The following is a 25,072-nucleotide window of genomic DNA, read 5'->3' as shown; positions in this document are numbered from 1 at the left end:
AAAAAATGAAGACTCTTTAATGGCCTATGAGATGACCTTGTTTATATATCAATCCCTTTTCAGAAAAGCTGTGATAAGAAAACAGCAAATTGAATATAATCTTAACATTGAGAAGATTTCTATCGTGAGCTGGTAAAAATCATTTCCTAAATATCCCAACAGTGCCACTTCCCCTAAAAAACAAAAACAAACAACAACAACAAAAATCAGTGAATAAATCAAATTCTCATTTCTATAAACTTCAATAGTAATACAGCAGTCAATTTAAAAACATAACTGGGCACGGTGGCACACACCTATAATTTCAGAGACTAGGAAAGCTGAGGCAGAATGATTGCTAGTTTGAGGTCAGCCTCATCAACTTATTGAGGCCCTAATAAGCAACTTGGTGAGACCCTGTCTCAAAAAATATAAAAAAGGTTGGGAATGTAGCTAGTGTTAAAGTGCCTCCTCTGGCTTCAATCTCCAGTACAAAAAAATAGTGTGTGTGGGGGGGGAGGTGTACACACATACACAAAAAAAGGAATATAGACAAATAAATTAAAGGGAATAGGGATGAAAACAAAAGGCCATACAATTGACAGGAGAAAAAATTAAATAAATCTCTATGATAATATGTGAAATTAATGATTTTTTTAAAAAATGGACAATTGGTCAACATGAACTAAACACTCAGTGAGGAGTTTAACCAGTAAGGAGTTAGCTTGAGTTTAATAGCTGCTATAAGGATTCAATGAAACAATGTTGCCTTTCTCTTCTCATCTTTCCTAATAATTCTAAACAACTATAACAATGCTTTTCTCTGCCACTTGGTGGCGATATACACATTTTATATTTTAATTTCATAAATTCAAATAATCAGAGAATGATTCAACAAGTTTTTCCTCAAATCTCAAGAAGAGATCTGGGAAACACTTCACAGAATCAAAGGTGGTTTTTAAATTCAGCCCAATATGTACAAGTAGTTTGGGCAGACAAAAATCCAAACTCCTGTCATTTATATCTTTTGACTACCTTTGCTGAATCATTAAACTTTGATGGTTATTCAGTTCCAAGGGCCACATTCAGAACCTTTTTACATATCAGTTACTCCAATCAATGCATTTCCTATTATTATTTCAGAATCACAGTCTGTCTAGAAAGCTTTATTGTTAATTGTCTCAAAAGCCTCACTATTAACTATCAGAATAAAGTTGGACGTTAATATGTCAAATGGCATATTAATATTTCCTCTTGAGAAAACAATGTTTTGGGGGTTTTTTTTGGGGGGGGGTACCAGGGATTGAACCCAAAGGCACTTAACAACTGAGCCATACCACCAGCCCTTAGAAGAATTTTTTAAATTTGGAGATAAGGTCTCACGAAGTGGCTTATTGCCTCCCTAAATTGCTGAGGCTGGCCTTGAACCTGCAATCCCCCTGCTTCAGCCTCTGGAACTGCTGGGATTACAGCACACACCACTATACCCAGCAAAACAATGTTTTAAAAAGTTTTATTTTTGTCTTGGTAAGACACTCTTTACTGAAAAATTAAAACCAACTACTAACACAAACAGGATAATGGATGTGCTATGTAAATAAGTATTAGTTATTAGGCATAAAAGCTAATATCAAGAATAATTTTTAAGAACATTTTATTAGAGCATTATAGTTATGAATAGTAGTTGGGTTCATTTTGATAAATCCGTTCATACACAGAATTGGATTTCAGTTCATGTTCTCCACCTTTTACTCTTTCCTCCTTCCTCCCCATTCAATTTTAATATTTCAAATAAAAATTCCTTTCCAAATATTTGTAGTATCACTCACTGGAGTTATTTTACATGCCAAAGAGCCATGGCCAAACAGACTGTGCTCATGCCTATGCCTCAGCAACTCCTCAAAAAGACCTGAACCTGAATGGGCTAGGCGCCAAGGCAAGAGGATTACAAAAGTTCAAGGCCAGCCTCAGCAACTTACCAAGGCCTTAAACAACTTATTTGTAAGACCCTGTTTCAAAAAGGGGTGAGGGGAAGAGCTGGCCATGTAACTCAATTATACTACAAAGTGCCCCTGGGTTCAATCCCCAGTACCAAAACAAAACAAAATACAAAAATAAACACCAAAAACGAACCTGAACCTGGATGAGCAAGAGAGCAAGCAGTGAGTTAAGGACCAGTCAGACCTAATCCTCAAAAGAAGCCTCCTCAACAGAGTTGCCAGTTACCTAGCATTAACAGTTCTTTACTAGACTACTTTTAAAACATCAGGTAAATTTAATGGGTTTTTCCCCCTCTATTGCAAGGTAATGTATGTGGAGTGGGGTGGGGGTGGGGTGGTGTACCAAGGATTGAATCCAGGGGTTCTTAACCACTGAGCTACATCCCAGCCCTTTTTAATATTTTATTTAGAGACAGGGCCATGCTGAGTTGCTTAGGGCCTCACTAAATTGCTGAGGCTGGCTTTGAATTAGTGATCCTCTGCCTCAGCCTCCTGAGCTATAGGGATTACAGGTGTGTGCCACTGTGCTAGATTCACTCATTCCTTTTAACCCAAATCCCAAATCTGCATCTTCATTCTTTCTCCCATCTCACTTGGTGCCTTGAAAGTAAATCCAAAAAATTCTTTAAGATTCAAGAGACTATTGAAAAAAAAATTTAGGAATCAAGTGAAAAAAATAAAATGGGTAAAGCTTGGTGCTGGGGCACATGCTTACAAGTCTGAGGGCCCTGGGTTCCCTCCCCCATACCTCTTACCCCGCAAAACAACTGCATTATAAATAATGATTATTTTGGACATGAGGACATAGCTCCTGGGTAGAGCACTTGCTTACAGGATGGGACAAAATCTTAAAGTCCAAAATTAAACACAAAAATATTGAAATTCATATAATATTGTGAAAATTCTGTTAAAGATAACTTTGCTTTAATTTAATTTTGGCTAATCAACTTTATAGATAATTTCTGTAGTGACAACAGTCAGGTGGTATGAGAATGAAGTTTCTTTTTGATTTTACAGTACTGGAGATGGAACCCAGGGCCTTGGGCTTGCTAGGCAAGTTGTCCATCACTGACAATATCCCAGCCCCCCTCCCTGTTTCTTTTTTGAGACAGGAGTTTTGCTATTTTACCCAGGCTACCTCTAAACTCTGGGGCACAAGTGATCCTCTTGCTTCAACCTCCTGAACAGCTGAGACTACAGGCATAACACCTCCATGGCATGCAAGGGCAGTTACTCAACAACAACTAGAACAACCACGGGAGAGGGCCTGGAGCTCTTTACAATGGCTCCATTGCTCAACAAACTAAGCTCAGCCAGTTTTAGGATCAAGAGTTTGTTTAGCCTTCTTCATTTAAAATGGTACTTTGGGAGTTACATTTGTTCATAAATAAACTACATTTTTTTCCACCAAAAAGAAAGCTTCTTTGTGAATCAGCTAATATATCATTGAAACACTTGGGAAACAGTCAAAAAGAAAACTTGTGGATTACTTCATTTTGTAAAATCAGAGAGTTAGCCAGATGATCTTCACTAAATTCTCTTGGCTTCAGTATGCCACATGTTGCTTTGGTTTTCCCCTTCAAGAGATAAATCCTTTTCCCGTCTCTTGATATTAAGCAAAAAACCCAATAATAGAAACCATCCTCAGATATGAATATTAACCATCATTTACAAATTTATGATAACTACAATTAACTACCTACCAGGGAGGAAAAAAGGTAAATCTTACCTTTTTTCATTTCCATATGACTTCTGTGCAACTTTTGCATGAAGAATAAGTACTGTTTGATCTCCTCTCTCTTTTAAATAATTTCGCATGGCTTCCCTAAAATCAAATTACAAGTTACTACTATTACATTTTTATTAAATTTTGATAAAATATTTTCTTTTTTACTTTGCTTTGTAACAAGAGGGTTGCTTGTGATACTTTTTAAACAAGGAAACTTAAAGACAGAAACAATATAGAAAAATCTGTGAATGAAACTTGAAGAACAGTACATACTATTCCTATTCAACTCTAAACTTTGTTTTTTAAAGAACAAACTTCTCCATTCTTTGGTATTTATCATGTGGAACAAACCTCAGTTACAACTTTTAGAATAACTAAAAATCAACATTTACACTGGTTAAGTGGATTTAAATAATTTATAATCTTGCTCCATCCCCACCTTTCCTTCTCCAACTGTTAAAATCAATGGTTTTCATTGAATATAAAAGCCATATAAAACATTAAGTCATTCACATTTATTATTATATGACCCTAAAAAGACAATCCCATATAAGGACTAAGAAAAGCTTTATCATTTGCATACAAATATATATAATTATGAGAAGGATATTGCTAAATGTATAAAATTTAATGAAGCCTAATTCAAATGAAAAACTGGATTAATTCTGAAAAACTACAATATTAAGTCCTTCAAGTACAAGCTATTCTGACTACACATTTATTAAGCAAATGTTCTATTAAAAGTTCAATGTCTTACATACATTTACTCAACCAATTATCTTACCAAATATTATAAATAATTAAGGTCTACAGAGATTAAATCATACCAATTATGAATCAACAAATCCCAATTCTTGAAGTGTTTTACACATCACCAAACAAAAGCCAAGATTATTTCAAAGATATCACCAAGAAATACTTTCACCAAATTTAAATGCTATTCTATTTAGATTGCAAGGGAGGACAAATGTAAAACACAAGAGAACGTCTACATAATGAGTTATTAAATGTGTGAAATTCTAGTTTTCTAGCACTTACATAAGAAGTGGCCTGGGAAAAAAATCTCACCCAGCCTGTTTCCTCTTTGAAAACTGGAGCTCTAACACCATCTACCTAACACAGCATGGCTGTTTGGATCAAATGATATATCCTATGATAGCATTTATATTTACTGACTGAAAACAAACAACTTGTTAGTTATAAGGCACAGCAAATAATACCAGAATATAAATAAATTAAGAACTATTCTATACACTAAAAAGGAACTTGAGGTCAAAATGGTAATGGAATATAATGATTGAAACAGTTTTGTATAAAATGTGCCACAATAAACAGATGCGCATGTAAAGGAGAGGGTGCATGATAGAAAACTATTTGTCAGGTAAAATTTCCTAGAAGAGCAGAACTCTAACGGAAAAGTAGACACAGGAAGTGGGAGGAGAAGAAAAGAAGGCATTCTATTCACGGACTTGGAGTAGTGTGGTCCAGGCACAAACAACTTGCACACTGGGTCCAGTGGGATACCAGCTGAGGAGTAATACAACCACAACAAGGAAATGCAGTAGCAAATGTTTCTTGAGTATTTATTATGTGCAGTCCCTTAACTAAGAACTTAGCAGTATTTCATGTAATTCTCATAATTTACCAAAATGTGTTGTTAATACCACCTGGACTGCTTTCCCAAAGTTTTGTAATGACTAAGTATAGTCAGGAACTGAAAAAAATTCAGGATGATTATGATCTGAGCTATAGCAGTGAATAATGCTTATGAAATGGATAGTCAAATTATGAAAGGCTCTCAAAACTGGACGTTTATAAACTTAAATACCAAGTATAAATATCATTCAAATATCATTTCTTATCAAATGATGACAAAAGTTGTAGAAGGTAATAAAATTGTAAGAAAACTAGAAAAAACATAAACATTAAAAAATCTACCCCTTTGTGAATTGGGACAAGATCATAACTCAATTTTATCTGAATCTATTATAAAAAAAATGTGCTGTGGAATTTGGATTTTTAATCAAGTAAAGGCAATGAGAGATCCTGCAGATTTTTAGATACGTAATTAATTTCCTGTTAGTTAATACTAGAGAAAGGACTAGAAGACAGAGATGAGACAAACACGTAAAAAAGGCTGTCACACTAAGAAGATAATAGGATGTAGTAGGGGAAAAGTCAGGAAAAATAGTTAAGAACTCTTTACAGCTTTTGTTATGAGAAAAGTAGATGTATATTAATAGGTTTTGTTGACAAATGTCAACTCTGAAAGGCCTCTGGTCTTCCAAGTTGGAAGTACTCAGTACGCTGTTGTGAACATACTTTTGACCTATAGGTCAAAAGAAGGGTCCGTGCTGCAAAAATGGGGTTGACTGGTATGTAACTGTCAAGCAAAGCCACAAAAATAAATGAAATCTCCAAAAAGGTACAATGCAGACACAGAAGAGTCAAGAATAAATGTATAAAAGGAAATGGAGAAGAACCAGTAATGGACTGGGGTGGTCAGCTCAGTGTAGAACATTTGCCTAACATGTGCAAGGAAGGCCCTAAATTCAATCCCTGGCTTTTCAAAAAAATAAAATAAAAGGGAGAAAGAGGAGACAGAACTGGTAGGAGATAGAACTAAGACTGGTATCTGATGCTGTAGAAGGGCCCAACTTCAAGAGAGGGGAGCAATCAAAAGGTGAGGTATTAGTAACAAGAACCTAAGTGATGCCAGCTAGGAAAGGAAATAAGGTGTGTTGCTGGCTGCAAATATTTTACTTGTAAAATGACAGGATATTATGATATCTAATGGGTAAGAAAAGAGGCATAAATATTTGGAAAACACCCACCAGGGAATGGAAAAGGAAGCTGACAATGGACAGGTAAACCACTGACGATCAATATTAAAGGAGTAGCTAATGTTGGAATTCAAAAACAATGGTGCCAACTCCCACTAACACTCCAGTGAGCCTGCTGGGTATTAGGATGACCATGAAAGCACAGTCTGGAGAAAGCCAATAACCTGATAAAATTGGCACAAAAGTTGCTGGCAATAAAACTTAAAAGAAGTTGTTATTTAGTTAAAAAGAAAAATCTTTAGGTGCAAATGAATTTCCCAAATTATATCTATTTGCATTTATACTATCTATTAATATTTAACAATTACCTGATTATATGTTTATCAGTTTTCATGTTTACTTTTCTTGTCTTCCCAAATAGACTACAAAGTCTTTAAGGGCAAGACCCATATAATATTTGAGGCAGTCACAAATTCTTTCTATAAAGATATTAATTATAATCATCAAGAATTAAAACTTCTGTACTAACAGAAGCCAACAACCTCAAGGGTGACACACTATGCATACTTCAGAAATGGGGGATGTGTTAAATAACTCTCCTATAATAACACTGAAGATCCAGAATTCAAACCTAGGCTCTTGAGAACAAAATTATATTAACAAAAAAGTTTTATTGGGTATGGGGGTGCATGCCTTGTAATGCCAGCTACTCTGAAGGCTGAGGCAGGAAAATCCCAACTTGGAGGTCAGTCTGGGAAACTTAGATCTATCTCAAACAAGTTTTTAAAAGGCTAGGGGAATGGGGGGTGGGGGTTAATTCCTAGTGTGCATGAAGTCCTGGGTTTGATCCCCAAACCCACTAACAAAATAAGGATAACAAAAAACAGGGCTGGGTATGGCTTGGTGGTACAGCACAATGCCTACCACAGTGAGGAAAAAAAAGTTTTGTAGTAGTTAAGAGCACAGATTTGCTATGAAACATGACATGTCTAAATCTTTTTTTTTTTTTTTGAGAGAGAGAGAGAGAGAGAGAGAGAGAGAGAGAGAGAGAGAGAGAGAGAGAGAGAGAGAGAGAATTTTTTAATATTTATTTTTTAGTTCTCGGCGGACACAACATCTTTGTTTGTATGTGGTGCTGAGGATCGAACCTGGGCCGCACGCATGCCAGGTGAGCGCGCTACCACTTGAGCCACATTCCCCAACCCAACATGTCTGAATCTTAACTGTCATTTACTACCCCAGCATTTTCTCCCTTGTGAAGTAAAGCGAGTTACTGTGGGGGAAAAACTTAAAGCTAGCTCCTACACAATGACATATAGAAGTGTCAGTGTATTCCAAGTGGGGGAAAAAACTTAAAGTTAGCTCCTACACAGTGACATACAGAAGTGTCAGTGTATTCCAACTATTGCCATTATTTCCTTAGAAAAGGTGCTTCAACCTCTTGTTAAAAACTACACAAGGGTATGGCCTCTTCTTGTACTTCAGAATGCTGCCAAAAGGAATTCAAATTTACACATGTGCACACCAACTCCTTCCTTCCTCCTGGCAAAATCCCTTAAGGAACTACCCCATTTTGTCAGATTCTGGCAGTTTCATCTTTTACATCATCTCAGACAATGCTTCTTGAATTGAGCTTCACCATAGTTATGGTGGAGTGTGCCCACTGAAGTTTTACCAAAACTAGATAAAACAAAGTTAAACCAATTCTTTCACAGCAGGACTATTTGGAATCTTAGGTGAATTTTCAAGAAGGGGATATTTATATGCTATATTTTCTGAACTATTTGATCTGACTCAAACCTCCTTGTTTTTCCCCCAAGGAAGCTTACTGAGAATTATCGCTTCCTAAAAGGCTAGTTGTGAAATTGATAATTTAGGGATAGTACCAATAGTCAACAAAGTCCTGGGACCTTTGCAATATTAAGGAAACATTAGTGTGGCTTCATTAAGAGTTTGCATCTACTGGTGTCTAAAGCCAAACAGGAGGTCTTGTTCCTAGGATGCCTGCAAATTTCATTCCAATTCCATGATAGAAGTAAATATTTTGTTTATTTATTTTTATGTGGCACTGAGGATTGAACTGAGTGCCTCACATGTGCCAGGCAAGCATTCTACCACTGAGCCACAACCCCAGCCAAAGTATTTTTAAAGTATAAAAATTACTAAAATTTTAAACAGCTTTATTGAGATTTAACTGAAATAGAGTAAAATGTACTTAAAGTGTACAATGTGCTAAGTTTTCATATTTGTGTATACACCAATGCCTCAATGAACACAAGGATATTCACAATTTCCCAAAGTTGTTCTGCTTCTTTTTAATCTCTTCTCCTGCCTCTCTCCATTCCAGAAAACCAGTGGCCTGTTTTCTGCCATTATAGAATAGTTTGTACTTTCTAGAATTCTGATAATGGAATCATACAGTTTACGTACTTTTTTCCTGACTTCTTTAGAAAACCTGAGTATGATTATTTTAACATTCATCTAAGTAGCTGTTTGTATCAAGAGTTCATTCTTTTATCATTGCTGAATAGCAGTTCATTGTAGAATATATTACACTTTGTTGATCCATTCACCTGTTGCTGGATATTTGGATTATGTCCATAAGGCTATCACAACTAAAGCTAACATGAACATTTGTGCTTCAATATTTTTGTATTCACGTTTTCATTTTTCTTGACTAAATGTGTAAGGATGGAATGGCTGGGCCATATGGTAGGGATATGTTAAACTTCAATTTTTTTCCAAAAATTATTATAGCATTTTATATACCCACTACCAGTATATAAAAATAGTAGTTCCACATATGATCAATCCCTTAAATCTAAGGCATTTTAATAGGTGTAAAGTGGTTATCTCACTGCTACAGACTGAATACATCTGTGTCAAATTCTCATGTTGAAACTTAATCAACAACGCCATCATGTCTGGAGGTGGGGCATTTGGGAGGTAATCAGGTCATAAAGTAATCCTCATGAACAGGATTAATGCCTTCATCAGGGAGAAGTTGGTCATCTATAAATTGAGAAGCAGCCCTCCACCACATATCAAATCTTTTCACACCTAATCTTGGGCTTCACAGACTCCAGGACTATGAGAAGTTGAATTTGTGATTTATAAGCTTACCAGTTTCTGACATAAGGTTACAAAATCCCAAGGACTAAACACTAATTGATTTTAACTTGCATTTCTTTAGAGCTTATCTGCCACAAGGTATGTGTTGTTTATAGACAATTCTTCAAATCATTTATCCCTTTCAAAAATTAGTTGATTTTCTTTTTGTTGACTTCTGAAAGCTCTTTTCATTGTCTAAACACAAAGTCTTTATTCTGAACTTTCATGAAGTAAATGATCAATTTCTTCATTCCACAGAATGCTTTTTGGCATTAATACTAAAAATCTTTGCTTGGTCAAGATCAAAGATCAAGATACTTCCACCTGTTTTCTTTTACAAACTTTAATTGGAATTCTACATTTAAGTCTATATTGAGTTAATTTTTGTATATGGTGCTATGGATGAATGGTAGTTATTTTCTGTGAAGAGGCAGCATATGGATAACAGATTATTCTAGAAACATTTGTTAAAAAGACTATCATTTATCTAACTAAATTGCCTTTGCACCTTGATTGGAAAACAAATGAGCATATATTCAAAGAACAATTTCTGGCTACTATTCTGTTACAAAGATCTACATAACCATCTTTCCCTAAGACTACATTTGATTTCTGTGGCTTCATAACAACTTTTGAAATCAGGCTGCTCTTTTTCAAGAATGTTTGGTTATTCTAAATTTGTTTGCATTTTCACATGAATTTTATAAATAGCCTGTCCAATAGCTGCTGGAACTCTAACTGGGACTGTGTCGAATCCATTGATCAATTCATGAAGAAAACACTTCTAACAAATACATAGTCTTCTGTCAGAAGAGCATTCATTTACTTAGTAATTCAGGTTTTCCCAGCAATAATTAGTAATCTTCATGGCAGAGTTTTTGAACATCTTTTGTCAAGCTTTTCTCTAAGAATTACATATTGTTTGATGGTACCTGATCAATTTCCAATTATTCATTACTAATATGAGGAAATATAATTGAGGGGGTTTTTTTTGAGAGAGAATTTTTTAATATTTATTTTTTAGTTTTCGGTGGATACAACATCTTTATTTTATTTTTATGTGGTGCTAAGGATCGAACCCAGCGCCCTGTGCATGTCAGGCGAGCATGTTACCACTTGAGCCACATCCCCAGCCCATAATTGAGTTTTCTATGTTGATCCTGTATTCCACCACCCTGCCAAACTTGATTAATTATAGTAGCTTTTAAAAAGATGACCATAACTTCTGAAAATGAAGTTTTATTTCTTTCTTTACATCTTTTTTAAATTTTTCATTTCTTTTTCTGGCCTTGTAATGATTAGAATCTTGAGTACAATGTTGAATTAAAAGTTATAAGAGAGAACTTTATTGTGTGGTCCTAATGTTAGATGGAAATACTCAGTCTTCCATTAAAAATATGGTAATAAATGTAGTTTTTCAGAGGTATCCTTTGTGATTGTTAGTAAATTCCCTTTATTTCTACCATATTATACATTTTTATCAAGAATGATAGTTAAAAGCATTTTCTAAATCCCTTAAGATAACCACGTGATTTTCCTTCTTTGTTCTATTAACATGTTGAACTGACTTTTCCCATTTTTAAGATAAATCTCACTAGGTCTAGCCATATTGTTGGATTTCATTTAAAAATTTATTAAGACTTTTTTTACACCTTTCTTCACATGGAATATTGGTGCATTCTCCTCTAATGTTTTTGCTTTTAGTAATAACGCAATACTGTTCTCACAAGATGAACTGGGAAATATGTCCTGCTCTCCAGTTTTCAGGAAGACTATGTGAAGAAATAGCATAATTACTTTTCTTAAACATTTCTGCAAATTTGTCAAAAAGTTTATAAAAACAAATTCAATCTCTTTAGATTTAAGGTTATTCAGATTACCCACCTCTTCTTGAGTAAGCTCAGGTAGTTTGCTAATTTTAAGGAATTTGTGTCTTTCTTCAAAAGCTGTTGAATATATTGGCATAAAGTTATTTACAATATTTGCTTGCTATCCTTTAAGTGTCTGTAGAATCTGTAGTGATGTCACCTTTCTTGTTCTTGTTCTTGCTCAGGCCTGTCTGTGAAAAATTCTTTCCATTTTTAGTATGTCTTAAAAAGTTTTATTTTGCCTTCAGTGGGTAGAGAACTCTAGGTCGACAGGCATTTTTCCAAACCCTTTGAGCACCTGAAGCTCTTGCTTCACTGTCTTATCCATAGCAAAGTTTCAGATGAAAAACTTGCTATCATCCTTCCTTACCTTTGCTCTTTTGTAAATAATTTGTCTTTTGTCTCTGTTGCTTTTAAGATTTTTCTCTTTATCACTGGTTTTAATCAATTTGATTCTGATGTGCTTCTGTGTAGTTTCACACTTGGGATTTACTGAGTTTCTTGGATCTGTGGTTTAAAAGTTTTTAACAATGTTTAAAAAAAATTCAGCCATTATTTCCTCATATATCACTTGAGTCACACCCTCTCCTTCAATGATTCCAATTACATGTAAATAAGGATGCTTGAAGACAGACCACAGCTCACTCACTAATGCTTATCCTTTTTTTCCAGACTTTTCCTGTTTGCTTCACTTTATAGTTTTTACTGCTATGTCTTCAAGTTCGCTGTTCTCTCCTTCATCTACTCTGAAATTAACACCAAGTGTATTTTTTGCACCTTATAGTTGTTTTCATCTCTGGAAAATTCATTTGTGTCTCTTAAAAATATGTATCTTCCATGTCTTTATTAAAATGTTCCATCTCTCCTCTACCAAATAATTATAAATTGTTATTTAGTTGTTTATTATTACCGCTGGTAGGTCAAATCCAACCCACTATGTCTGCTTTAGAAATAGATCTGTAATTCATTACACAGAAACACTAATTTCTTGACCCGTTATGGCTGCTTTTGTGCTCCAGCAGAGTTGAGTTATACCAGAAGTTGTATATGACACAAAACCAAAATATTTACCATCTGACCATTTTCCTAACTCTTAGTCTTAGCTTCTTCAACATATTGATCACAAGCATATAATAACAGTTTTAATGTCATCTATGTCATTGCTGGGTTGGTTTTGACTGGTTTTTCTTCTCATTTTGGATATTTTCCTGCTTCTTTGTATGATTGATGTATACATATTTTTTGTTTTTGTTTGTTAGTGCTGCATGGTTTTTTTCATTCTTATATTCTTGAGCTCTGTTCTGGTACATAGTTACTTGAAAAGATCATTTCAGTCTTACTTTAAGTTTGCCACTTAGTCTGGGCCTAATTTTACACCAAAGCCAAACTCTTCTCAGTTTAGCTGATGCTCTGTGAATTATGAGATTATTTTTCCTCTGTTCACTGAAAAGAAGTACAATTCATAGCCCTAATTGAGTTTTAGGGATTGTTTCCTTTAATTCTTCTGGATGTTTTTCCCCACCGGTGGGTGATTGCTCACATACGTGTGCTGATCAATACTAAGCTGACAACTAAAAGAGAAAGAACCCTTTGCCAATCTCTGGAACTCTCTGTACTGTTCTTTCCTCTTCAGGTCTCTGCGCTGTGAACGCTAGCCAGTTTTGCCTAAAAACAGGCAAAACCTCATATTTTCTTTAAAACGGTGAAAAATGTTTTCCTTAAAATTCTTTAAATCATTAAATCTGTAATCAGCAAACTGTGACTGGTTAAACACTTCTAGATACAAGAAGTTTTGTTTATATTGTTGCCCTTGTTATATTCACCATACAAATTAATTCTCAAAATGGTTTCATCTTTCCTCTTTGAACTATATCCTATTATTTCTGTTTTGTTTGTTTGTTTCTTTTTGAGGGAAGCAGAGGAGAAAGTTGGGGGGATGGGAATGTTTTTATGCTCTAGATACCAATATTTGAATGATTTCTAAGAGCACCTAATTATAGTTTCTAAAATGACAAGATCTCCATGCATATAAAATGTTTGAGTAGACGATTAATATAATACTTACCTAGTGAGTCGTTTAGGTGGGGGCCTCTCACCAAATTTCCTAGAAAATAAAGTAAAAAAAAAAAAATTTAAACACACTGCATGAGATACTCCATAGTAAGTTATTTTAGGTACCATGAAATTTCCTTTATGACTTCAACCTCACTGAGTAACAGTGGAAAGAGAAATAATCCAGCAATCAACTGCACCAGGAAATAACAAAATACACACTTTAAAACAGTTCTTAAAACAAAAGCAGCATACCCCAAGTAGGCCTTATACATCTACTCAAGTAAGGAGAACACTGATCAGATGAGGATAACAGGTTCTGTAATTTTAGAGACATTTCAAAAAAAATTAAAAAATTTAAAAATATAACTAACCAAAGATCCCCCAGTCTCTCATAATTGGCAGCACTAAGAAAAATACTCTCAGCTCAAGAGGGGATACAGCATTCACAAGTGTTTGCCATGTTTCAGGCTCTACATACTTTTTACATATTACCATATTTTATCATTATAAAACAATTCTATAAGGTATATATTGGCCTCATCTTAAAGATGGGAAAACAATTTGTCCAAAGTCACAAAGTAAATTAAGTGGTAGGCCAACTTAAGAATGAAACCCAGATTTTGACAACTGTTTTACAGTCTAATTAATTAGGCCCTGTAAGAGAAATGTGCTAAATGGGTTAGCATATAGGCATTCACTTAACTGGGAGCAGGCAAGGGGAAAATCATAAGCAAAAGAAAAACCACAGAATTCAGGATGGAATGATAACACAACACTAGAGTGAGGCTCTGGAGTAGGACTGTTTGAGTTCAAATTCATAATTTGGCATTTACTTGCTGTGTAACTGAAATTAGTTGTGATTCTACAAAACTTAAGTTTTCCTATCAATAAAAAGGACATAGTAGTGTTGAGAGAATTAAAGGTGGAAATTGATGTTCTAATTAATATATAGAAAATATACAGAACAGTTCCTGAAAAACAGTATGTGCTCAAATAACAATTTTTAAGGATATAAATGGTTAAGCCAAAGAACTAAATAAAGCAACTACAAAACCAATAGAGACAAGTACAAGAAGAGTAAACTAGTTCTTAGGTGATAATCTCTTTATTTCTTCTGAAACAGGAAAATGTGATTGATTCTCTTTTGAAAGACAGTGATGAAACTGCATTTGAAGAGAAAGGCCAATAGATGTTTTTATCTATAAGCAAGACTGCTGTTATAAGCAGTTACTTGTTCAGAAGCACAGTTACAGGCTGTGAAGGCTTATTGACTTATAATATCTGTACTATATTTGTGAAGCTCCACAAGACTATTAACTTTGATGATAAGTCTTAGGATTCTATTTGGTTTATTTCCTGCAGTTAAATAAATGTCATAGTGACACTGACACTGTTTATGAATTCAATATCTATAAGTGATAGGTATCTATACCTAATATTTTCATATTTTAATTAATTCTAAAACATCAAAAAGTGGCTTTAACTGAAATAGCACAAAATGAGCAAATATACATTCTTACGAGCAGAATTCTCATTAGTTTTCTTTTGATTTTTTATACTACAAAATACTCAATTTTTAAAATCAAGAAACAAAACACAACGTTTTAATGGTAACACCAGCAAGGCAAGCTAAAAAGACCATTCAAAACATTCAACTATTGGTTGATCCATGAATCACAGCTATGGAGTTAAAAGCAAAAATCAGCACTGAATCTTTTTCTACTGGAAAGGTTTTTTGAAAATCCGTAAACTGATTAATTGTACCACTACAGCATATAGGTACAATAAAACTGTCTTAGCATTAGCAGACAGATACAGAATATCTTATAAAACCCACAAAGATTATTATACATGTAGAACCATATTTCTTAGAAGCACAGTGAAGTTTGGTTGGAATCTACCTAAGGGTTCAAGCGGTAAAAATTTTAGACAGTTAATGAACAAAATAAAAATCTCAATATTGCCACCATCTTTTCTACTAGCTCTAATATTCTAGCTAGAACTACTAAGGACTACTAAGAGTCACTACACTCAAAATTCAAATGTTAAATTTTATTTCTACATGCTTAAAATTCTGGAAAAGTTACATTCACAAGTAAATGACAATTAAAATAGCCAAGACCCTTTTTAAAAAATACTAATTAAATCAAGCTAACAATTACAAAGCATGCTTGCACAACATCACTCCTGCATCAACAGAAAATCGGAGCAACAGAGATACTGCTGAGACTGGAAAACAACACACAAAACCATGAATCATCTTCTACCTAGGTGCCATTCTAAGGCCAGGAATCATAAAAATTGAAATCAAATTGCTTCTTATGTACATAATAAAGTTATCTCCAATAATTTTGTGTGCAATCTTGACCCTCTGTTTAACACACATGACATCACATTCCTGTTTATCTCATTTAACTAATGGTTACTGTATTTAATGGAGTGTGGGAAGAATTAGAAAATGGGATGTCAAGAAGATTTCACAAAGTATGTACTAGATTCACAATGTACAACTCTGACGGGCATGATGCAACTAAATTTTGATCATTTAATAAATCCTCTTTGGCATATATATGAAAAAAATGTCAAGTTAAACTAAGATACATACAGTATCTTGTACTGACCAAGACCTAGCTCCATTAACTAATCTGATATATGACTAACATAAAACTCTGAGAATTATTTACTGGAAAAAAGAAGGCCTTCCCTTTTAATCACTGGTGAGTCCATAAAATTCATGATGTAATATATAGAGTATGCAACCAAAATAATCACTTCTCAGCAGAAAAATAGCAACCAACTATCAATTACCGAGACTAATTATAACCTAAAGATTAGGAGATGGGCAAGTACAGTTTGCAATCTACCTTGAAAAACATCTGTGTACCTACATAATCTAAATTAACAAGTGACTAGAAATAAGCTGGGCCAAGTTTACACCACTGTATGTAAACCATCATTTTATAATAGGTATAGGCTATGTTTCACAATACAAAGGAAAAAAATGTAAGCCTATAAGTGTCCAGGGAACCTTCTTAATTTCATAAAATAATGAGTTACACTGCTATTCAATTTCTCTTTTGATGATTATAGATTGTCAACACTGCATTTGCATGAGGTTTCTCAAATTTTCTACATTCTGCATAAATGTACTTTTAATTAAATGTAATAATCCCGATAAATATGTAAAGTGAAAAGGTTCTGATTCTAGGCCTTTCTTTTTTAAAGTAAAAAGCGAAAATCAGCTAGAGTACTGTTGATTTGCACCATGCCCCTCCCTTCTTGTTCTATGTTCACATATTTCTTCCTCAGACTGGAGTGAAAGTGAATGAAACATGTGCTTGCTTTACCCAGTATGCTCATATAATAATTTGGCTCAATAAAATTTATATCTTCAGTGTATATATGTCATCAGTATAATTTTAAATTAGCAAATTCATTTTATTTTTAATGCACTGGCTTTCCCTTCTTAGACAATAATGATCTTATATTCCCCCAAATGAGAAGAGCTAGGGAAAATGCTAATCACAGTAGCTAAATCTAATTTTATATATCAAAAAGTGTAAGATTGGGCTGGGGATGTGGCTCAAGCGATAGCGCGCTCGCCTGGCATGCGTGCGGCCCGGATTCGATCCTCAGCACCACATACCAACAAAGATGTTGTGTCCGCCGAGAACTAAAAAATAAATATTAAAAATTCTCTCTCCCCCTCTCTCTCTTTAAAAAAAAAATGTATTAAAAAAATAAATAAAAAATAAAGATGATGTGTCCACCAAAAACTGAAAAATAAATATTAAAAAAACTCTCTCTCTCTTTCTCTCTCTCTTAAGAAAAAAAAAGTTTGTGATAGATTGTTTTAAGTTGCAATTTCATTAAACATGACACTTCCTACCTGATGGGTTCCCATATATCCTCTAATCTCTTAGAATTTTCAAAATATGTGGAAAACTTACACACATATTAAACTTATATACTCGTACTTCCTTCTGTTCATGGAGGAAGTACAGCAGTGTTTCCTCCCACACAAGATATACTTCCTTCTATATTCAGTCTGTGAAGTAAGTATATGACCACAAATGTGCTGAGGACAAATATGATAAAAAATTATTAAACCTTTTCTGGCTAAAAGATATTTCACATGAGAAAACCAAGTCAAAAATCAAGAAAGGAGGGGAAACAAACAAGAAAAAAAATGTTTTAAGATACAGAACAATTTGGTAATTACACCACTATTAAGATAAAGCAAAAACCCTCATGTATTTAGAATATTGTCTAGAACAGTACTAGAACTTTGGTTTTGAAAATAAACAGATGGCTTGAAAAATAAGCTCAAATCATTAGGGAAACTTCTGGATTGTAGAACTTAAAGTAATTCTTTCTAGTTTCCAAATTTTCTACTTAATGCAGAAATGAGATTAAAATAAATAAGGAAAGAAACAATGTACAGAAGAAAGCATTAACTACCTAAATTCATAATTAAACCGAACTTTACACTAAACCTGTAATAAACAGTTTTTAATTTTATACAATCAAAAGCATTGGGATTTTCTGAACCATGATTTAAGAGAGAGAAATAAAGAAGCACTAAATTAGGGAAAAATCAGGAAACCCAAAATTCACACCTTCAAGGCAGTTACCACCAGTAGGAGGAATAGAAACAAAAGCAAACAGAAACAAGAACAAAGCATATAGTGCTGAAAAACTACTTAGTAACTAACTCTTAAAAAATAAATAAAAAATGTATATACACACATTAGAAAAGGGTACATGTAATGTTCTTTCCAAATCTGTTCTTCAGCAAGTATTTATTGAATATGTAGCAAGGGCCAAGTACAGGTATTTGGTATGTGCATGTATGTGTGTGTGCATGCACTCACACTCACATGGATCAGTGAACAAGAGACACATGCTCCTATGAAACTTATGTGCAATTGGGACTATTAATATTTGAAGTATCTTCATCCTACCTTTTCTTTTAATCAAGAAACAAAAACAAAACAAAACCCCTTCTTTTTGTAAAATTCTCCCAGCAGTTTCTATAAAGAATAGGAAAAGTGGAAAGAAAAATGAGAGCTATCAATCATCATCTCCAACTATGTTTGGCATGAGGCTTTTTATCTAAAATCTCCAATAATAGTACAGGTTAAGGTTGTCTTTCCAAATATCCATATCTAAAGAAGACTTCCAATGGAAATAGCAAAAAGCTCTGCTTATGTAGATAGCATAAGTAAATTGTGAGAATAATGACCTCCATTAATATCTTATATAAAGATCTTATATTTAAAAAATATGGCTTAAAAAGAAAATCTGTAGCCTCAAAAAGAGGTGCAATCAGATTCTGGGCAAACTACTCCAATTTCACATATCACGGAATGGGGCTACCACAGTGATAGAATCATATGTTTAGCATGTGTGAGGCCTTGGGTTCAATTCCCAGAACTACCCCTCCAAAAGAAATGAACAGGGAGACAGATACAAGAGACTGAGAATACTATACCAAATACCCCTAATATGATACATTAAAACACAATATTACTTTTGTGATATTACTGCCAAAAATGCAGAACCTGATTCTAAACATAAGGAACAAATCCAAGTTGTGAAACAGCTTATCCAAAATTAAGGAACTGGCCCAGATAAAAGAATACTTAAGACACATAACAATTGGACAATACAACATATGGTGCCAAAACTACTTTTGCTATAAAAGACACTATTCAGACAACTGACAAAATCTGGATAAACCTACAGATAAAGGACCAAATCAATTTCAATTTCCCAATTTTGTAACAGTACAATGGTAATAAAAGAGAAGGTCCTAACTTTTAGAAACATTTGATGTAGAATTTAGAGAGAAAAAGATATTATGTCTACTTCTTTCTTTCAAATGGTTGGGGAAATATAGTTCACCTGGGCACATGTAGAGTGTGTGTGTGTGTGTGTGTGTGTGTGTGTGTGTGTGTGTGTGTGTGTGTGTGAGAGAACAGTGACAAGGTGAAAGTTGCAAATGTTAACATTTGAGATATCTAGATGAACTCTAATATTCTTCCAACTTTTCTATAAAATGAAGTTATATCAGGAAAACAAAACAAAAAAGCTGCACCCAGAGAAACACGCATCTCTTAAATCAAGATGCTGGCCTGACTCTACTTGCTATAGAACCTGATGGTGAAAAATAAATCAAAAAACATTCACATGATGTTTTTTGAGGTGGCATGTAAGATGCTCTGTGGTCAGCTTCCTGGCACAGCTTTTATGTTGTTAAGATAATTATTAAAGAATTGCTTGCTGTAGATTTAAAGTTTGATAATATCCAGTGTTAGTGGTATATAAATGAAGAAACAGAACTATCATATACCCTTAGGAGTATAAATTTATTCAGTCTTTTTGGAAGACATTTAGGCAATATCTATTATAATTCAACATTTGCAGTCATTTGACTCAGCCATTTCAATTATAGAAATATACATAGATAATTTGTGACTGCAAAGTATGCATGAAGATGTTCAATAAAATATCATTAGTACCAACAAAAAAATTTTAAATCCATATATACAATGAATATAGTCTGCTGATTACACAGCACTTCCCATTTATGCCCACATATACAAGCAAAAAATTATTCAGGTAGCAGCATTAATTTTGAATGAGATGCACATCTTTCTTCACTTCCATGTATATACACAACACAGATACAACCTATATACAATTATTAATGATTATGGTGGACAGCTATGAAAATTCCATTTTGCTTTAGAATGTATTACATAATTTGACAGATTTTTCCTTTACTAATTAAGTTTGGCATGAGAATAGCAAAATGAAATTGTTATTCATCCACCAATACCCACTCAGTATCAATTCTAGAATACAAGGGACTTGAAATAAAAACAGAGAAAATAAAAACAAAGATAAGAATTCATAAAAATTGTCTTAGAAAGCAAATTTCCTGAGAGCATTCTTAAAAACATATGCCAGACTCAAAGAACCACATTTGTATCTTTATGGAAAAGCTACACTTCCACAAAGGAAATGCAATTTAAAGAACATTAAGAATTTCCAATCTTGACTTCTTAGTTTTTTAAAATTTTTATTTTGGGTTGTACTAGTGATTAAACCCAGAGTTTTGCACATGCAAAACATGTAGGTTCCAATCTTGACTTTTTAGTTTTTTAAAATTTGGGCGTTGTACTAGTGATTAAACCTAGAGTTTTGCACATGCAAGACAAGTACTTTACCACTACATCTCAAGTCCTTTTGTTTTGGATCTTGCTAAGTTGTATGGGCTGGTTTCAAATTTGTGATCTTTCTGCCTTCGCCTCCAGAGTAGCTGGGATCACAGACATGCATTAATACACTGGACCCAATCTTAACTTTTGCTACTATATTCTTCAAGCACCTTAATTTTATGAACTGCCTTTTCAAATGTCACATGGTTTCATGAATTTTAGTCATGATTCTCTGATCATCACAAGTCTGCCTGCCTTCTTTTTCTTTCTTTTTTTTTTTTAGAGAGAGTGAGAGAGAAATTTTTAATATTTATTTTTTAGTTCTCGGTGGACACAACATCTTTGTTGGTATGTGGTGCTGAGGATCGAACCCAGGCCGCACGCATGCCAGGCAAGCGCGCTACTGTTTGAGCCACATCCCCAGCCCAGAATATTGGGACACACAAAGGGTGTTTTTTTTTTTAAGATATTAAGAATGTGCCACACAGATCCTCTTTTTCAAACCATGGGACTTTTAGGAGTCTTTTTTTTTTTAACTTTTTTTTTAGAGAATTTTTTTAATATTTATTTTTTAGTTTTTAGTGGACTCAACGTCTTTGTTTGTATGTGGTGCTGAAGATCAAACCCGGGCCTCACGCATGCCAGGCGAGTGCCCTACCTCTTGAGCCACATCCCCAGCCCCCTGCCTTCTTGTTTTGTCTTCCATCCCCTCACCCAGTACAGAAAGTGAAGATGTAGGGGCTGGGGTTATAGCTCAGTAGTAGAGCACTTGCCTTGCACTTGCTGAGTTTGATCCTCAGCACCACATAAAAAAATAAAATACAGAAAGAAAAGATATTGTGTCCATCTTTAAAAAAGAAAAAAGAAAGTAAAGATGTATGGTAGAGGTAAAGCAGACCAAAAGGTGCCATGTGATGAGGCACATACAAGTTGATCACATAGCAAGTCAGGGGAGAGAGTCAAATGCTGTGATAAGCACACAGACCCAGGGCTTGCTTCAATCCAAATCCTAACAAAGTGCAAAATAAACCACGGTGAGACCTGGAACAGAAAAGTTAATTAAATTCTCTATGCCTCAGTTTCTTCATCTGAAAACATAGGTGAAATTATTTCCACACAGAGTTCTTGTGAGAATTTAAAAGGTTTATACATTTAAAGTTCTGACAAGAGTGCCTCTCACCAACTAAGCACTTGATAAAACACCATTATTCTTTTAAGGTTGGATTACTGAATGACATTTACATTAACAAATACAATGAAACTGAAATGGACCCTTCAAAATAATATATTTTTATACTGTGGTGTGTGGTGGCACATGCCTGTAATCCCAGTGGCTCAGGAGGCTGAGGCAGGAGGATTCTGAGTTCAAAGCCAGTCTCAGCAACTTAGTGAGGCCCTAAAAGCACTCAGAGAGACCATGTTTCTGAATAAAACATAAAAAAAAGCTGGGTATGTGGCTCAGGGTGAAGGACCCCTGGGTTCTAGCCTTGGTACCAAATCAAACAAATAAATAAAATACAAGTAGCTGAAATTATATATCTGATAAGGGACCAATATCCAGAATACATAAAATGTTATCTACAACTCAACAACAATTTAAAAAGACTTGAATGGACATTTCTCCAAAAGGCAATATGCTCATGAAAATGTTCAACTTCACTAATAAGCCAAATGAAAATTAAAACCACAATGACACCACTTTATACCTATTGGTATGGCTGTTACTATCAAAAACAACAACAAAGTAAGCAAGGTTGGTAAGGATGTGGGGGAAATGGGACTCTGTACGTTTCTGGTGAGAATGTAAAAACAGTGCAGTTACTATAAAAAACAATATGGTTCTTCAAAATTAAACAGAGTTATCATATGATTCATCAATTCCACTTCAAGGCACATGAACAAAAGAAATAAAAGCAGGTGTTCAAAACGATAGTTTTACATTTATGTTTAAAGCAACTACCTTTTACCTTAGGCAAAAAGTAGAAAGAACTCAAATGTTCACTAACAAAGAATAAACAAAATGAGGTGTATACAGACAAAGTATATTATTTAGCCCAAAAAGGAACGAAATACTGTAGCACATGCTACATCATGGATGACCCAGGAAGACATTATGCTAAGTGAAATAAGACAGACACACAGAACAAACAGTGTATTAGAGGTACCTAGGGTAATCAAATTCACAGGAACAGAAAGCAGAATGATGGCTGTCAGGGGAAGGTGTGCCTGATATTCAAAAGGTGCTCAATAAATGTTTACTGAATGAACAAATGTATGGGCACATATTTCTGAAATATAACAGCTTCTATAAAACATATGACAATTAAGACACTCAATTCTTTCCAACTCTATTATCATTCCACAACTGCTAACTAGGCATACAAAACCAGGAATAAGATGAAGAACAAGGAGCAAGCCATCTACACCAGAGGCTCTGGGGTAACCACTAATTCATCAACACAAATGAACTGTAGAGGTGCCCATGTATTGGATACCTAGCAGGGTTCTGGGTGCTCTACATACAGTATGCCTCTCAGCCGTCACCAAAAAACAGAATTCCATTCTAAAGATAAGATAGGGGAAAAGAGGAGGAAAGCTGAGTCTGACCCAAACTCACACATTTAGGAAATAAGTGGTAGATAGGGGTGTAATTCATTTGTAACTTCAAAGTAAACTGATTTTCTCTGTGTTAACAAATATGTAGCAATCCTACAAGAAGTTAAGAACTGAAGACATGCAGCAAAAAGGGAAATAGAGAATTATTACTATGGACATGGAGTTTCAGTTGGGAACGATGAAAAAGTTCTAGAGACTGATGCTGTTGACAGCTGTACAGCAATGTGAATGTACTTAATGCTACTGGACTGTACACTTAATTTTACATTGTGAATATCTTACAAGAATAATATATATTTAGGTTTGCCTTACACTGACTTAGCATGTTACTAGGCTTGTCTTGGAGGGCCCTATATTACTGTTACCAGCAGCTCGCCAGTAACTTAGAAAAAGCAAATTAAGTAGATGCCAAAACAAAAAGAATCCAAGGAATATATGTGTATATAAATGATTTTTACTACTACCAAGGCAAAGATGTAAAGGAAAGAGATGGCATGATAAGTCTGTCTTAGAACTCAAACCTCCCTAGGAAAGGCAGGCAGCTCAGTCAACATACGACAACCCTTGTATGTGGCCTGTGTCTCTCTCCACAAAGACTGCTTAGGACAGACAGAACATCTTATATGCAAAATAGAGTAATCATGAAAAACTGGCTTATACCTACAAGATGAAATGACATAATTTTCTTCCTAATACTTTCCTTCATATTTCTCATTGCCACCTCAAATTACAAACAATTTTCATTGTTTATAAAGAAAATAAAATATTTTCTTTCCATAAAATTGTTGACAGCAATTTTTGAGGTTGTCAGTGGCATTATGTAATCCTGAATTTCTGAAGGCTAGGTAGTAACTCAAAAAATTGTTCTAGGAAGAAAAATACCAGACAATTGAGGGTTATTATAGTCTTCTCAGCTTTTAAAATGCTCTTTCCAACATTAATGAGACTCTAAAAAAAAAAATAAGAAAACGAGAAACAGCAAAAGTAAAGGAGATATTTCTTTCCCTTCCCATGAAATGTAAGGTTGCCCATTGAGTACAACTACATGTAAAACTTCTTAATCTGTTTTCCAAGGGTTCTATTCTTGAAAATAAATGCAACTTTTAGTGTGTAGTCCATCTGTGTGGGAATGGAGTCCAGTTATTTGGTAACCACTGTGCAGGACAGGTAAATAAGCATTTGGTAGGAAGACTAATCAGATCTCCAAGAAGAGACTTCAGCAGAAAGGGCCAAGGAGACTAATGGAGAAGCAAATGAGAGAAAAAAGTAAGCTGAGTATCAGAAGACATCTCAGAATTAGTTCTTGTCTCTAAAGAATTAACAAACTATAGAAAAATGTAATTAGCAGTTTAAAAAAATAATAATAATTTAGCCAAAGAATCTGTTTTTAAACCTGGACTCTATATTGAGTCTCAATACCCTAGAAATAAAATATTACAAATATCCAGTGAAAATTCAACCTATAATATTGGTAGATAAAGGCCAAGTAAGTATACTCTTCAGCTATCATCACATAGATGGAAATATTGGTGACGGAAAAGAAATGTTTCGCTGTAATGGTTCTATTCATCTTGATTCAGCTTCTGGATTCAGACTCAGACACAGTATTGTACAATTAGGTGGAACATGAAGAACCCATTTTTTTTCCCTTCATTAAAGTATACTTGAGAAATTACTGTTACTCCTTGGCCAATAACAAATTTTA

The 25,072-nt window shown here is 34.3% G+C and overlaps 1 protein-coding gene across 2 annotated transcripts in view; it reads right to left on the bottom strand.

Moving 5' to 3' along the window:
- Rbpj (recombination signal binding protein for immunoglobulin kappa J region) overlaps window positions 1-25,072 on the bottom strand; it is a 95,114-nt gene that overhangs the window by 25,169 nt on the left and 44,873 nt on the right. For both annotated transcript variants that reach the window (XM_021722041.3, XM_005318909.3), the window contains exons 2-3: window positions 13,536-13,574; window positions 3,709-3,804 (exon numbers count right to left, since the gene is read on the bottom strand). In XM_021722041.3, the coding sequence (XP_021577716.2) occupies window positions 3,709-3,804; window positions 13,536-13,574 (135 nt within the window). The remainder of the gene's footprint in view (window positions 1-3,708; window positions 3,805-13,535; window positions 13,575-25,072) is intronic.

Source organism: Ictidomys tridecemlineatus, chromosome 9 (assembly GCF_052094955.1).
Source record: "Ictidomys tridecemlineatus isolate mIctTri1 chromosome 9, mIctTri1.hap1, whole genome shotgun sequence".
NCBI lineage: Eukaryota > Metazoa > Chordata > Mammalia > Rodentia > Sciuridae > Ictidomys > Ictidomys tridecemlineatus.
This window is presented reverse-complemented; position numbering and strand designations above follow the sequence as displayed.